A 14,532-nucleotide genomic window follows, 5' to 3' on the forward strand; every position below is an offset into this window, starting at 1 on the left:
AGCTTTCCTCCTGCAGGTGAGGACCAGGGGCTTTAATCTGGGTCCTTAGACACAGAGATGTGGGTGTGCCACTTCCTGGCCCTGAAAGTCACTTTAAAAAATAAATTTATATAAATAAAATCTGAGGCAAAGCTTCTTATCCTGGGCAAGATCAATTTATTTTATTTTATTTATTTTATTTTTCTTCTCCCCCCCCCACTAGGTTTATCACTGGGCACTGGGACTTATTGCATAAACAGCTCCCTCAGTGGTGATTTCGCACTTTTTAGATAGCGAGTAAGAAGCAGAGAATGAGAGAGGAGAGTTTTAGAGCACTGCTTTACGGCTTCTGAAGCCTTCCCCTGCAGGTAGGTGATGACCAGGAACTTGAACCTGGGTCCTTGTGTGTGGTAATGTGTGCTGTACAAGGCGAGCCATCAACCTGCCCTCCTGGGTGGACATGGATATGTATTTCAGTGGGAATTTGGGCCTTGTTCATTCCCCACGTTTAAAGGTTCATCACACAATCCCAAGAAAGAATTGAGGAAAAAGTATGATTTTTCAGGAATTTCAAACTTTATTCAGCAGAATTGAGAACACCCACATGTTGGAGTATATCTGGGCCAAGAGAGAGAAAGAGAGAGCCTGAGAGCCCTTTACTCACATGATGGCAGTCATGTTTCAGGGAGATGAGCATTTATTGAGAGAAAAGAGGGATAGAAAAGGAAAGTATGTGCCTTAGAGGAATATAAATCCTCCTGAGAGAGAAGGAAAGGGTCCTGAGCTTCCTGGTCTACCAAGTTTTATAATCACTAGCTTCCAGGAATACGCAGATCCCAAGGGGATGTACTTCAGCCTTTGTCTCTAGGAGCTCATATTTGCATCCATCTGAATTTTATTGCCTTTGCTGTCAGTCAGGTGGGGAGGCAGATGCTGGGACAGGATGCAGACACACTGGAGCTTCTGGCCTCTCTTCCTGCTGCCTACAGGGTGCAGGGGGCGGGGCAGGGTTGCTTTCCTTAAGCAGACCTCTAACAGGATTACTAAGTAGGAAAGGCATAGGATGGGGAAAAGAGCTCTATCCAGCTGAAACACCCACTGGACAAATTCAAGTTGTTTCTGTAATAAGCGGGCACATACCCCATGTGTCCATGATAGTCATGCCTCTATTTATTCTAAAGTGGTCTTCTAATCCTATTTATAGACCAGAAAGCTGAAGTTCTTTAATACATACTTGGTCAATAAGGAAAAGAGAATGGTGTGCTGTGATTTTATGAGGGTTAGAATTTTTTTTTTTTTTTTTTTTTTTGCCTCCAGGGTTATTGCTGGGGCTTTGGTGTCTGCACCACAAATCCACTGCTCTTGGTGGTCATTCCTTTTCCATTGTTGTTCTTGCTGCTGCTGTTATTGCTGTTGTTGGATAGGATTGAGAAAAATTGAGAGAGGAGGGGAAAACGGGGAGAGAAAGATAGCCACATCTGCTTCACTGCTTGTGAAGTGACCCCCACCCCTGCAGGTGGGGAGTTGGGGCCTCGAACCAGTATCCTTACAATGATCCTTGAACTTTGCACATATGTGCTTAACCCGCTGAGCCCAACTTCCCAACATTTATTTATTTTAAATGAAACTTTCTGGGAGTCAGGTTAAGCGCAGCGGGTTAAGCACACGTGGCATGAAGCGCAAAGACCAGTGTAAGGATCCCGGTTTGAGCCTTGCACTACCTGCACTTAACCTGCTGTGCCTGACTCCCTGAATGAATACTTTGTACCAATGAGCATTTTAACTGCTGACTACTTTAATACGAAATAAAAAAGCTAACACATTACAACAGAAACAGACGTGCAAAAACAAACAAAAAACCCTATTACACTCCTTGAGAAATAGAATGATTGGGGAGGGGTGGTTAGGTGATGGCGCACCAGGTTAATCACACATAGTATGAAGCGCAAGGATCCTAGTTTGAGCCCCTGGCTCCCCACCTGTGGGGGGACTGTCACTTCACAGGCAGTGAAGTGTCTTTTTTTAAGTATTTTTAAAAAATATTTATTTATTCCCTTTTCTGTTTTTATATTTATTTACTCCCTTTTGTTGCCCTTGTTGTTTTATTGTTGTAGTTATCATTGTTGTTATTGATGTCATTGTTATTGGATAGGACAGAGAGGAGGGGAAGACAGAGAGAGGGAGAGAAAGATAGACACCTGCAGACCTACTTCACCGCTTGTGAGCTACTCCCCTGCAGGTGGGGAGCCGGGGGCTGGAACCAGGATCTTTATTCCGGTTCTTGCGCTTTGTGCCACGTGCACTTAATCTGCTGAGCAACCGCCTGACTCCGTATTTATTACCTTTTCTTGCCCTTGTTTTATTGTTGTAGTTATTATTGTTGTTGTTGGATAGGACAGAGAGAAATGGAGAGGGGAGGGGAAGAAAGAAAGGGATCGAGAAAGATAGACACCTGCAGACCTGCTTCACCGCTTGTGAAGTGACTCCCCTGCAGGTGGGGAGCCAGGGGCTCAAACCGGGATCATATGCCTGTCCTTGCACTTTGTGCCACGTGTGCTACCGCCTGACTCCCAGTGTCTGTCTTTCTATCTCCTTCTCTATCTTTGTCTCCTCTCTCAGTTTCTCTGTTTTATCAAAAAAAAAAAAAAAAAATCCACAGGAGCAGTTGGATTCTTAGTACAGGCACCAAGCCCCAGCGATAACACTGGAGAGAGAGAGAAATAAGAAGAACTAGCTCATGGGGTAGGGCACACTTATGGGTTTGAGGTTTGAGGGCCAGCACCACCAGGGCAGGGTGTGATGGCACTGCGGAAAGCTCAAGACCTTCTCCCTTTCTCTGTCTGAATGAAAACAGACAAACCCTGACAAAACAAAACACCACCAAACTAACCAGCCAAACAGGAAACCCAGAGTGGTGAAATACAGCATGCACGAGGTCCTGGTGTCACCATACCCCCCCCCCCCCCCAAAGAAAAATAGCTGGGGAAAATTTTAGTCCCATAGATAATGTATATACAAGATATATAATGTGACTAATGAACACCTAGTTTGTGTGTGTGTGGGGTGTGGCTATAAGCTCACCTGGTAGAGCACACATAGCAGTGAGCTGTGTTCTAGCCTCAGGCCCCCACCTGCAGGAGCAAAGCTTCACTAGTAGTGGAGTGCTGCAGGTGTCTTTCCTTCTCTCCTCTCTCTGTATCTCACCCTATATCTAGTGCACAGGAAAAACTCTCCCTCTCTCCCTCTCTCTTTATAAAGATCTTATTTATTTATTTATTTATTAGAAAGATAGGAAGAGAGAAAAAGAACCAACCAGACATCACTCAGGTACATGTGCTGCCGGGGATTGAACTCTGGACCTCATGCTTGAGACTCCAATGCTTTATCCACTGTGCCACCTCCTGGATCACCTTCCTATCTCTCTCTTCCTAGTAGAACCGGTACTACCAATCTGTCCTGGAAATTTTTTTGCACATTTAAAAGTGTATGCTTGCAGATGCATCGTCTTGGTTTTATTTAAAGAACATCCTGGACACACCTGTCAGTTGTTTATCTTTCACTGTAGTAAATCTTGCAAATGGAGTCATCTAGTCCATAAGCCATTTTCCTTAGCTCCCTGTCCATTTAGCCAGCTATTCTCCAGGGGACGGTTAGGTTTGTTCCTAGTCTTTTGCTCCCATAATGGAAGTTGCAGTGACTATCCTGCTACGTTGTGTGCTTGCAGGTTAAATAATGAATGAACAGCTTAACCTGGTGGCTTGATGTATGGAACCTTCAGCTGAAACAGAACTGATGAAACTCATATGAAATGACCCCTCTTGGCAGTACGGAGCTCTCCTAAATTCTTGTTTTGGCTTTTTGTTAAAAGATGCAACTGTGTGATCCATCAGTGCAGGATTACTGTGACCTGCACTGTCTGCATGTCAGAAAGGTGTCAGCAATTATAGAGGTGTGCATCCTGTTACATGACCCTCCTCCTCTCCCCTCCCAGCTTCTTGCATTCATTCAGCACTTGGGGTGCATCCATTCAGCAGGGATAATTCAGATCAGGGACAGGCTTGGATTCCTGAAGCCTGTGTGTATGTGTCTCTGACTTTGAACAGCTTAAAAGGGGGCCAACATGAAGGAGTTACTAGAAATGAAATCAGTCCTTATCAGAGCTGCACCCCATCCTTAGAGAGTCTGTGCTAGTTTACCGGAACGATGATGCTATTTTTAAGAAAGAGCATTGTATTTCATCATGGAAAATTTGAGCCTCTCAGCAGATAGCTTGCTGGCTTGTTGCTAGTCTTAGAGTCTTAAGCCTCAGGGATTGTGTTTCCTCGGCTCTGGAACCCAGCGCCTCACCTGCCTGGCCTGGCAGAGGGCTAGGAGAAGGGAGGTCTTCAGTCCACACGTAATTATGTAAGTTGTAATCACCTCGGCTAACTGGTTTCACTTTAGCTGGCACCGTCCCTAAGGGTTGGCATGGTGGGGTTTTCTCATTTGCAGCCTGTGTGTGTGGGGCTGTGAGGTGAATGATTCTGTGGAGGGAGTGGGGGTGGGGAGACGGTCCCTATGCTTCTGAGTGCTTGTCACACTGGACACGCCTTATTTATGGGTTCTGGTGGAGGACAAGCCACCTACCTGTCTAAGGAATTCTCAGAGCAGTCTTGCATTGCCACAGCCCAGATTCCCAGGTGTTCTGCCTGCTGTGGGTGACCCGGATGAGGCGAGCTCAACAGACTGGCTTTTGGGGACAGCCAGGACGGCTGTGTAGCATGTGCGAGTGGTCTGTTTATCACTGGTGGCTCTGTTTGTCCAATTCATTGAAAGATGAAGCCCCTACTGGGCTTGGAGACAAGGCCTTTCTGCCTTGCTCTTCCAAAGTGCTGCTGAAAAGACAGCTGGCAGTGGAGAGAAGGTTTACAACACATTCCCGGTAGAAACAGCAATGTTGACAGCAGGGAGTGATAGCTTTACAGTCAGAGGCTCAAGCATATGTTGGATCTCTAGAGCTTATTAATGTGTATATATATTTATTTGTTTATTTTTATCAGAGAACTGCCCAGCTCTGGCTTACGGTGGTACTAGGAATTGAATCTGGGACCTGGGAGTCTCAGCCATGGGAATCTTTTTTCTTTTTTCCTCCTCTTTATTAGGGGATTAATGTTTTACAGTTGACATGGAAATCTTTTTTTGTAAAATCATTCTATCTCCCTAGTCCCAGAGGAACAAGTTTAAAGCTGAACTCAGTATTCTTTTTCATTGTGGTACGAGTGAGTGTTTTATTTCTTTCCCTTTCTCATCAGTAAAATGATGAGAAAGGGAAAGAAAAAAAAAAAGCCACTGCTTCTTTATATCTATGTTTGTTTGTTTTTGTTTTGTTATCACTGGGGCTTCACCACTCTGGGCCATTTTTTTTTTCTCCTTCCAGATAGAAAGGGGCTGGGGAGGGGAGATAGCACAACACAGAGGTTTCCTCAAATGCAGTGGGACTGGATTTTTAAGCATGACCAAAAAAAAAAAAAAAAATAAAATATATATATATATATATATATATATATATATATATATATCCAGGTGATCGATTTTATTAGCTTTGGATTTGCTTTTTTTCTTTTTTCTTTTTTTTCTTCTCTAGAACACTGCTCAGCTCTAGTTTATGGTAGTGTGGGAAATTGAATATGGAACCTTGGAGCTGCAGGCTTGAGAGTCTCCTTGCATAACCATTTTGCTGTCTCCCACCATTTACTCTCTTTATCTATCTTTAAATATTTTATTAATTAATGAGAAAGATAGGAGAGAGAGAAAGAACCAGACATCACTCTGGTACATGTGCTGCCGGGGACTGAACTCGGGACCCTCATGCTTGACAGTCCAGTCCACTGTGCCACCTCCCATTTGCTTTTTAAAATAAACTCTTAGGGGCTAGATGGGAGTACACCTGATTAAGTGATCACATTACAGTGTGCAAGGACCTGAATTCAAGCCTCAGGTCCCACCTGCAGGGAGGATGCTTCATGAGTGAAGTAGAGTTGCAAGTGTCTCTCTGTCTCTCTCCCTTTCTATCGCCTCCTTTCCCCTTAATTTCTCTCAGTTTCTATCCAATAATAAATAAAAAATAAATTTTGAAAAAATGACTTGCTGTTTTTAAAGATGAGTTCTACATCTTGAAATAATTTGCATATGAGGACAAAGCATTTAAAAATATTTATTCACTTTTGTTGCCCTTGTTTTTTATTGTTGTGGCTATTGTTGCTGTTATTTATGTCATCGTTGCTGGATAGGACAGAGAGAAATGGCAAGAGGGGGGAAGACAGAAAGGGGGAGAGAAAGACAGACACCTGCAGCCCTGCTTCACCGCCTGTGAAGCAACTCCCCTGCATGTGGGGAGCCGGGGCTTTGAACCTGGATCTTTCTGAGGGTCCTTGCGCTTTGTGCCAGGTGCTCTTAACCCGCAGCACTACTGCCCGACTCCCCAAAGCATCGTTTATTTGGACCACAGCTTCTCAGAAGTCTCAGTTCTTTTTGCCAATTTCTCTGTAAGATAAAACCCCAGTTATAGGACTACCCATGGTTCTGGCTAGTGAAGGTTTACGACAAAAATTACTCGGAGGAGTGGACAGATGTGTTTATAGAACTTTATGAAAACTTAGTTATTGGGAGTCGGGCGGTAACGCAGAGGTTTAAGCGCAGGTGGCACAAAGCGCAAGAACCAGTGTAAGGATCCTGGTTCAAGCCTCCGGCTCCCCACCTGCAGGGAAGTCACTTCACAAGTGGTGAAGCAGGTGTGCAGGTTGTCTATCTTTCTCTCTTTCTCTCTGTCTTCCCCTCCTCTCTCCATTTCTCTCTGTCCTGTCCAACAATGAAGACATCAATAGCAGCCACAACAATAATAATAACTACACAACAATAAAACAACAACGGCAACAAAAGGGAATAAATTAATAAAAAAAAAGAGAAAACTGTTAGTTATTGTGGAGGGGTGGAAAACACAGAACTTTGGTGGTAGATATGATATGGAACTATACCCCTATAATCTTATAGAGCATCATTAAATCACTAATAAAAACAATAATTTTTTTTATAAATGAAAGCCCATTTATTTTTAAAAATATATATTTAATTTATTTTCCCTTTTGTTGCCCTTGTTTTTTATTGTTGTTGTAGTTATTGTTGTTGTTATTGATGTTGTTGTTGTTAGGGTAGAGAGAAATAGAAAAGAGGGGAAGACAGAGAGGGAGCAAGAAAGATAGACACTTGCAGAACTGCTTCACTGCCTGTGAAGCGACTCCCCTGCAGGTGGGGAGCCAGGGGCTCGAACCGGGATCCTTATGCTGGTCCTTGCGTTTCATACCACATGAAAAACAGTACATTTTTTAAAGACCTGGAGAGGTGTGGGAGTAGCCTTGAAGAAGTGACCATGGCCTTAATGGGGTGGGTGTGTCTTTCCTGCAGGTGTTGTGAGTGGCTGCGATGCTGTGGTGGAGGGGAGCCCAGACCCCGCACAGTCTGGCTGGGGCATCCGGAGAAGAGAGACCAGAGGTACCCTCGAAATGTCATCAACAATCAGAAGTACAACTTCTTCACCTTTCTTCCTGGGGTATGTATGGGCCAGGACCATGCCCCTTTTCCCATTCCACATCAAATGTGTGAAGTGGGACCAAGCTTACATTGACAGTGTTGTAAACACCTTGTGTCTCCCATTCGCCCTGGTCCAGAGCTCCAGGAGGGACTGCCTTCTGTCTGCAAGACTGAGACTCATCTGATTAGTTAGAATAATTTCTACTTCTCCTCTTCCCCCCTTCCCCCCTTCCCTTTTCTTCCCCCTCCCCCCCCTTCACTCCTTCATGCCTAGAAGTGCAAAAGATTTTGGAGGGCCTGGGGGCTGGGCGGTAGCTCAGGGGGTTAAGCGCTAGGGCCAGTGTAAGGTTCCCAGTTTGAGCCCCCAGTTCCCCACTTGGAGGGGGTCACTTTGTAAGTGGTGGAGCAGGTCTGCAGGTGTCTATCTTTCTTTCCCATTCTGTGTCTTCCCCTCCTCTCTCCATTTCTCTCTGTCCTATCCAACAACAACAACAGCTATAACAACAATAACAAATATAACAAGGGCAACAAAATGGGAAAAATAGCCTCCAGGAGCAGTAGATTCACCCTAGCGATAACCCTGGAGGCAAAAAAAAAAAAAAGATTTTGGAGACCCTAACATAACTAACACACCCACCCACCCAGATACCAGTAGTGCTTAAATCCTCTCACCCTATTATTATTATTTAATACAGGATACTTAGGATATTAAACAAAACAAACAAAAAAGTCCTTTTTATAAAAAGACAAAATTTAATCCTATCATCCAGAGAAGATTTCTGTGTTTTTTGTTTGTTTGAGAGAGACAAAAACATGTAAGTTCAACATGGCCTCTCAGTATGCTCTGGTTGACTTTATTTACTTTTATTTTGTTTTAAAGATTTGTTTATTTTTATTTTTTAAGTATTTTGTTTATTTGTTGGCTAGAGATGGGGGCTCTAAGCACCTGGCTGAGCCACACATTACCGTGTACAAGGACCCAGGTTTAAGCCCCATAGGGGCAGGGGGAAAGCTTCATGAGTGGTAGTGGAGCATGACTGCAGGAATCTCCCTGTCTCTCTCCCTCTCTATTTCTTTTTTTTTTTTTTAATTTTTTATATTTATTTATTTTCCCTTTTGATGCCCTTGCTTCTCATTGTTTGTCATCATTGTTGTATAGGAGAGAAATGGAGAGAGGAGGGGGAGACAGAGAGGGGGAGAGAAAGATAGACACCTGCAGACCTGCTTCACCTCCTGTGAAGCGACTCCCATGCAGGTGGGGAGCCGGGGGCTCGAACCAGGATCCTCATGCAGGTCCTTGCGCTTTGTGCCACGTGCGCTTAACCCGCTGTGCTACCGCCCGACTCCCTCTCCCTCTCTATTTCCTCCTACCTTCTCAGTTTCTCTCTGTCTCTATTTAATATATAAATAATAATTTTTTTTAAAAAAAGTGGTCTGGGAGGTGATGCAGTGGATAAAGCACTGAACTCTCAAGCATAAGGTCCTGAGTTCAGTCCCAGACAACACCATGTACCAGAGTGATGTCTGGTTCTTTCTCTCCCTCCTTCTATCTTTCTCATTAATTAATAAATAAAAATTTGAAGGAAAACAGAAGCATGAGAGGGAGAAGGTGAGAGGTGAGAGGTGAGAGGGAGAGGGGCCGGGTGGTGGCGCACCTGGTTGAGCGCACATAGTACAACGCTCAAGGACCAGGGTTCGAGTGCCCAGTGCTCACCTGCAGGGGGAAAGCTTTGCAAGTGGTAAAGCAGTGCTGCAGGTGTGTCTCTGTCTCTGTCCCTCTCTATCACCCCTTCCCTCTGGATTTCTGGCTGTCTCTATCCAATAAATAAATAAAGATAATAAAAAAAAGATAAAAAAAAGAGGGGGAAAGAGGGATAGAGAAGGAGAAAGGAGAGATACCTGCAGCACTGCTTTACCACTCATAGGGCTTGACCTCAGGTTTCTGCACATGGAAACCTGAGTACGGCACCACCTGGCTTCTCATTTATTTATTTTATAAAAGGGAGAGGAATCAGAATAGTGTGTTGGCACCTGCAGTTCTAGGGATCTAACCCAGGCTTTATACATGCAAGTTTTGTGCTCTACCTGAGAAGTCGTCTCCCCACCACCCCCACTGGATTTCTTTTCTTTTTTTTTTTTAAAAAAAATATGTATATATGTGTGTATATTAATCCATATCTGTGACCTTGGGGGAACCACTGTAGTTTCCAGTGGAAGGAACTTTGGTGATGGGAATGGTATGGAATTGTACCTCAGTTATTTTTTAATTTTGTAAATCATTAATTAAAAAATAGTAAAAAAAAATTATTTAAGAGAGAGAACCAGAGCATTACTCTGGTATTTGCCGTTTTAAGCAGTGAACTCAGGACCTTATGTTCACAAATATTCTACTCTCAATGCCTCTTCCCCACCCTCTGAATTTATTTTCATGTTACATATATGTTTTTTGTGGTGTTGGGGCCTGATACATGTATGATTTTTATCACTGCAGATTGTTAAAACATACGTGCACGTGCTGTAACACCTTCCATGTGGTGCCATGGCTCCAGTCCAGGCCACATGTGCATGGTACACCATGGGCCTGACCCAGTCACTACCCTCCCCCCCAAATGATTTTAGAAACAACAGCAACCATCATTTCTAAAATAGAAAGAAAGAAAATTGAATGTATTTGACTTAATAAGAGTTTGAAAACCTAAATACGTCAGACTGTAGCTTAAGGTCAATTTGAATGTTTTTTAGGGAAATTTTTATTACATTTATAGCTAGTTGAGCCCTGGTTTATGGTGGTGCTAGGGATTAAACCTGGGCACTCAGAACCTCAGGCATTAAAATCTCTTTGTGTGACCATTATGCTATCCCTGCAGCCCCCTCCACTAAAATTTCTTTTTGTTTTCATTAGAGATTTATTTTACAAGAAAGGGAAAGACACCAGAGCACTGCTTTTGTCATACGTGATGATGATGCTGGCATTAAACCCCTCATATGTCCAAATTAAGGACTTTATGTCCTGAGTTACCTCTGAAGTTACTAAAACCTGCTTCCCTCCCTTCTGTCTCCCACCAGGGTTATCACTGGGGCTCAGTGCCTACATAGCTCCACTGTTCCTAGCACTGACACCCCTCCCCCATTTTCTTTCTTTTTGATAGTAGATGAAAGACAGAATTAGAGAAGGAGAGACAGAGAGATGGAGAGATTTCTGCAGCACTGCTCCACTGCTTGTGAAACTTCCACCCTGCTGGTGGGGGGCCTGGGGATTGAACTCAAGTCCTTTAACATGATAATGTCTGTGCTCTACAGGGTGAGCCACCACCTGACCCCACTTTTTTTTTCCAAATCTTTTTCTTAATTATCTTTATTTATTTATTGGATAGAGACAGCCAGAAATTGAGAGGGGAGGGGGTGATAGCGAAAGTGAGAGACAGAGAGACACCTGCAGCCCTGCTTCACCACTTGAAAAGCTTTCCCCCTGCAGATGGGGACCGGAGGCTTGAACTCAGGTCTTTGCGCATTGTAACATGTGTGCTCAACCAGGTGCACCACCACCTGGCCCCCACTTTTTTCATTTTTAAAGATTTATCGATTTTATGTGATTGAAAAAGAAACAACAAGTACCATTCTAGTGTATACAATTCAGGGGATTGAACCTAGGGCCTCACACGGGACAGGACTTGCTTTACCTGCTGAACCACCTCTAAGACCATGCTAGTTTCACTTCTTCCCTTCTCTACTGGGCCTTTCAGTACCTGAGTGATTCCACCACTCCTGGTAAATCCTCCTCCGTCTCCTCCTTCTCCTCTTCCTCTTCTTCCTCCTCTTCCTTTTTCTAGTATGTGGTAGACATAGAGAGAAACAGAGACAAAAAAAAAAAGAAAGAAAGAAAAGAAAAGAAATACCACAGCATTGCTCCTTTGTTCATGAAACTCCCCTGAGGGTGATACCTACCCATGGTTCAACCCAGGTGCTTGGTGCACAGTGAAGTGTGTGCTCTGGCAAGTGAACTATCTCCTAGCCCCTAATGCCTTTTCTTATTTTGAGTGACCTGCCTGCTTTAAAAAAATAAACAGTTTAAAAATATAATTTACAATCCAAATCCCCAGATTATTTTTCATCACCCTGTAGGTTCCCTTATGATTGAATTTTATGTATATTATTTACTTTTACAATTTTCTAAATAATGTATGATTCGTATCAGGTTTAAATAGCTCTATATCAGGTAAGTTTTATGCTTCTGGAGGGAATACTTTTGAATATTATTTGTGTGTGTGTGTGTTTTTAATATTATTCATTCATCTTTTATTGAGCCTACCCAGACTACCCTGAATGTCTGCTTTTTCTTCCCTCTGCATTCTAGGTGCTGTTCAACCAGTTCAAATACTTTTTCAACCTCTACTTCCTCTTACTCGCCTGTTCTCAGTTTGTCCCTGAGATGAGACTTGGTGCACTCTATACTTACTGGGTTCCCCTGGTGAGTAAATGGGTATTTTTTGTAGTTGTTCAGTAATGCTAAGAATTTGGGAACAGAAGCGTCCTTGTCCCTTTCCTCTGAGCATTTGGAATGGGTCTGCAGCATTTCAAGGGAGAAGGTGTCTATAAATGCAGACACTGAGAGTCCCCATTTCATAAATCACCAGGACCAAACCATAGCAGTGTGTTTACTATTCATTTAGTCTGTCAGTTAGCCACTTAGTTCTGTACTGTTCCAGCCAATGCTTACTTCACTACATTTTTCACAAGTGGAATCTTCTTCTTTAAAAAAAATTTATTTATTTATTTCCTTTTGTTGCCCTTGTTGTTTTATTGTTGTAGTGGATTATTGTTGTTGTTATTGATGTCATCATTGTTGGACAGGACAGAGAGAAATGGAGAGAGGAGGGGAAGACAGAGAGGGGGAGAGAAAGACACCTGCAGACCTGCTTCACCGCCTGTGAAGCGACTCCCCTGCAGGTGGGGAGCTGGGGGCTCAAACCGGGAGAGTCTCTTTGCATAACCATTATGCTACCTACCTCTACCCCATTTTGATCTTTGTATAGCAAGTTCTCACCTAAGAGGAGGTATGTTCTCTGGGATTAATGAGCACTGTGGGTTTGTGGGGAGAGTAGATAGGATCATTTGTGAGGCAGTGTTATTTGTGCTGTTGGCAGCAGGGAAGTCAGAGGCCACAATTGTCTTTGAGCACTTGCTTCCCATTAATATTCATGGTATTGAGGGCTGCCCTGCAGAGAGAAATAGAGACAAGTATTTGAGAAGAGTAAACAACAGCAAAAAAACCTGGGTTCTGGCACAGAATAACAAAACGGCATCCTGGGAGGAGAGGTGCACACTGCCTGTGTGTCCTTCAGAGTCTGCACCTGTGGTGTGGTTGTGCTTTTCTTTTGAAACATACCAGTTTTCCTTTACCCTTGGTGCATCCTGTATGTCTGATTGGAAACAGGGATAATCCTACGATTTCAAGTGGATGGTCCTTTGGAGGAGGACACAAAGCAGCACACATCTCTAGCTAGATTTACAGAAGAAATTTAAAATTCATTGGATCAAAGTCAATTTATTTCTGGGGTAAACGCTATTAAAGTGAAATCCTTGAAGTATCATCACTGCTAATCTTTGTTGGTTATACTTCCTGTATTAAAAAAAAAAGACTTCTTTTTTTAAAAAAAATCTATTTAATTTTCCTTTTTTGGTTGCCCTTGTTGTTTTTCTCATTCTTGTAGTTATTACTACTATTGTTATTGATGTTGTTGTTGCCGGATAGGACAGAGAGAAATGGAGAAAGGAGGGGAAGACAGAGAAGGGGAGAGAAAAATAGTTACCTGCAGACCTGCTTCACCACTTGTGAAGTGACCCCCCCCCCCCCTGCAGGTGGGAAGCTGGGGACTTGAACCGGGATCCTTATGCCAGTCCTTGAGTTTCGTGCCATGTGCACTTAACCCGCTGCACTACAGTCCGACCTCCAAAAAAAAAAAAGACTTCTAAGAGGGCTTCAGGGCTGGGGAAGTGTAGTTTAATGACTATGCAATTTTTAAAAAAATTATTTTTTATTAATGTATTTATTATTGAATGGAGACATAGAGAAATTGAGGAGGGGAAGATAGAGAGAGACACCTGTAGCTCTACTTCACCACTCGTGAAGCTTTCCCCCTGCAAGTGGAGACCAGGGACTTGAACCAGGGTCCTTAAACATTGTAATGTGTGTGCTTAACTAGATGCACCACTGCCTGGCCCATGTAATGACTGCATAAAAGACTTTTATATCTGAGCCTTGGAAACCCCAGGCTCAGCCCCAAAACCAGAGCTGAGAAGTATTCAAGTTAATATATATATATAGTTTTAGAGGATAGGATGACAGGAGCAAGAATATTTTGTAAGAAAAATCACTGACTATTCTTGCCTTTATTAGTATAAAAGTAAGACTAGATGGAAATAGATTATTCTGTATCAGATTTTGAATTGGAGGTAACTGACTTAAAAGAGTTGGGCATTTTTAAAAAATAATTTTTTATTTTTTTAAACTTATTTAAAATTATTTATTTATTTTATTTTTGAGACAGATGAAGAGAGAGAGAGAGAGAGACAGACAGACAGAGAAATACCAGAGCACTGCTCAGCTCTGGTTTATGGTTGTATTGGGGGATTGAATCTGGGACTTAGGAGCCTCAGGTCAGAGTCTGTTTGCATAACCATTATGCTGTCTTCCCGCCCAAAGTGATTTTTATTAGTGATTTAATAATGGTTAACAAGGTTGTAAGATAACAGGGATATAATTACACACAGTTCCCACCACCAGAGTTCCGTGTCCTATCCCCTCCATTGGAAACTTCCCTATTTGTCCTTCTCTGGGATTATGGACCAAAGATCTTTATGGGGTGCAAAAGGTGGAAGGTCTGACTTCTCTAATTGCTTATCCACTGAACATGGATGTTGGCAGGTCTATCGATATTTCCAGCCTGTTTCTATTTTTCCCTAGTGTGGTAGGGCTCTGGAGAGGTG

General features: G+C 43.0%; 1 protein-coding gene across 1 annotated transcript in view; it reads left to right on the plus strand.

Moving 5' to 3' along the window:
* Positions 1-14,532, plus strand: part of ATP9A (ATPase phospholipid transporting 9A (putative)) — a 189,407-nt gene that overhangs the window by 48,936 nt on the left and 125,939 nt on the right. Inside the window, exons 2-3 of the mRNA XM_007533060.3 lie at positions 7,420-7,564; positions 11,900-12,013. Of these exons, the coding sequence (XP_007533122.2) occupies positions 7,420-7,564; positions 11,900-12,013 (259 nt within the window). The remainder of the gene's footprint in view (positions 1-7,419; positions 7,565-11,899; positions 12,014-14,532) is intronic.

The sequence above is a fragment of the Erinaceus europaeus genome, chromosome 1, assembly GCF_950295315.1.
Source record: "Erinaceus europaeus chromosome 1, mEriEur2.1, whole genome shotgun sequence".
NCBI lineage: Eukaryota > Metazoa > Chordata > Mammalia > Eulipotyphla > Erinaceidae > Erinaceus > Erinaceus europaeus.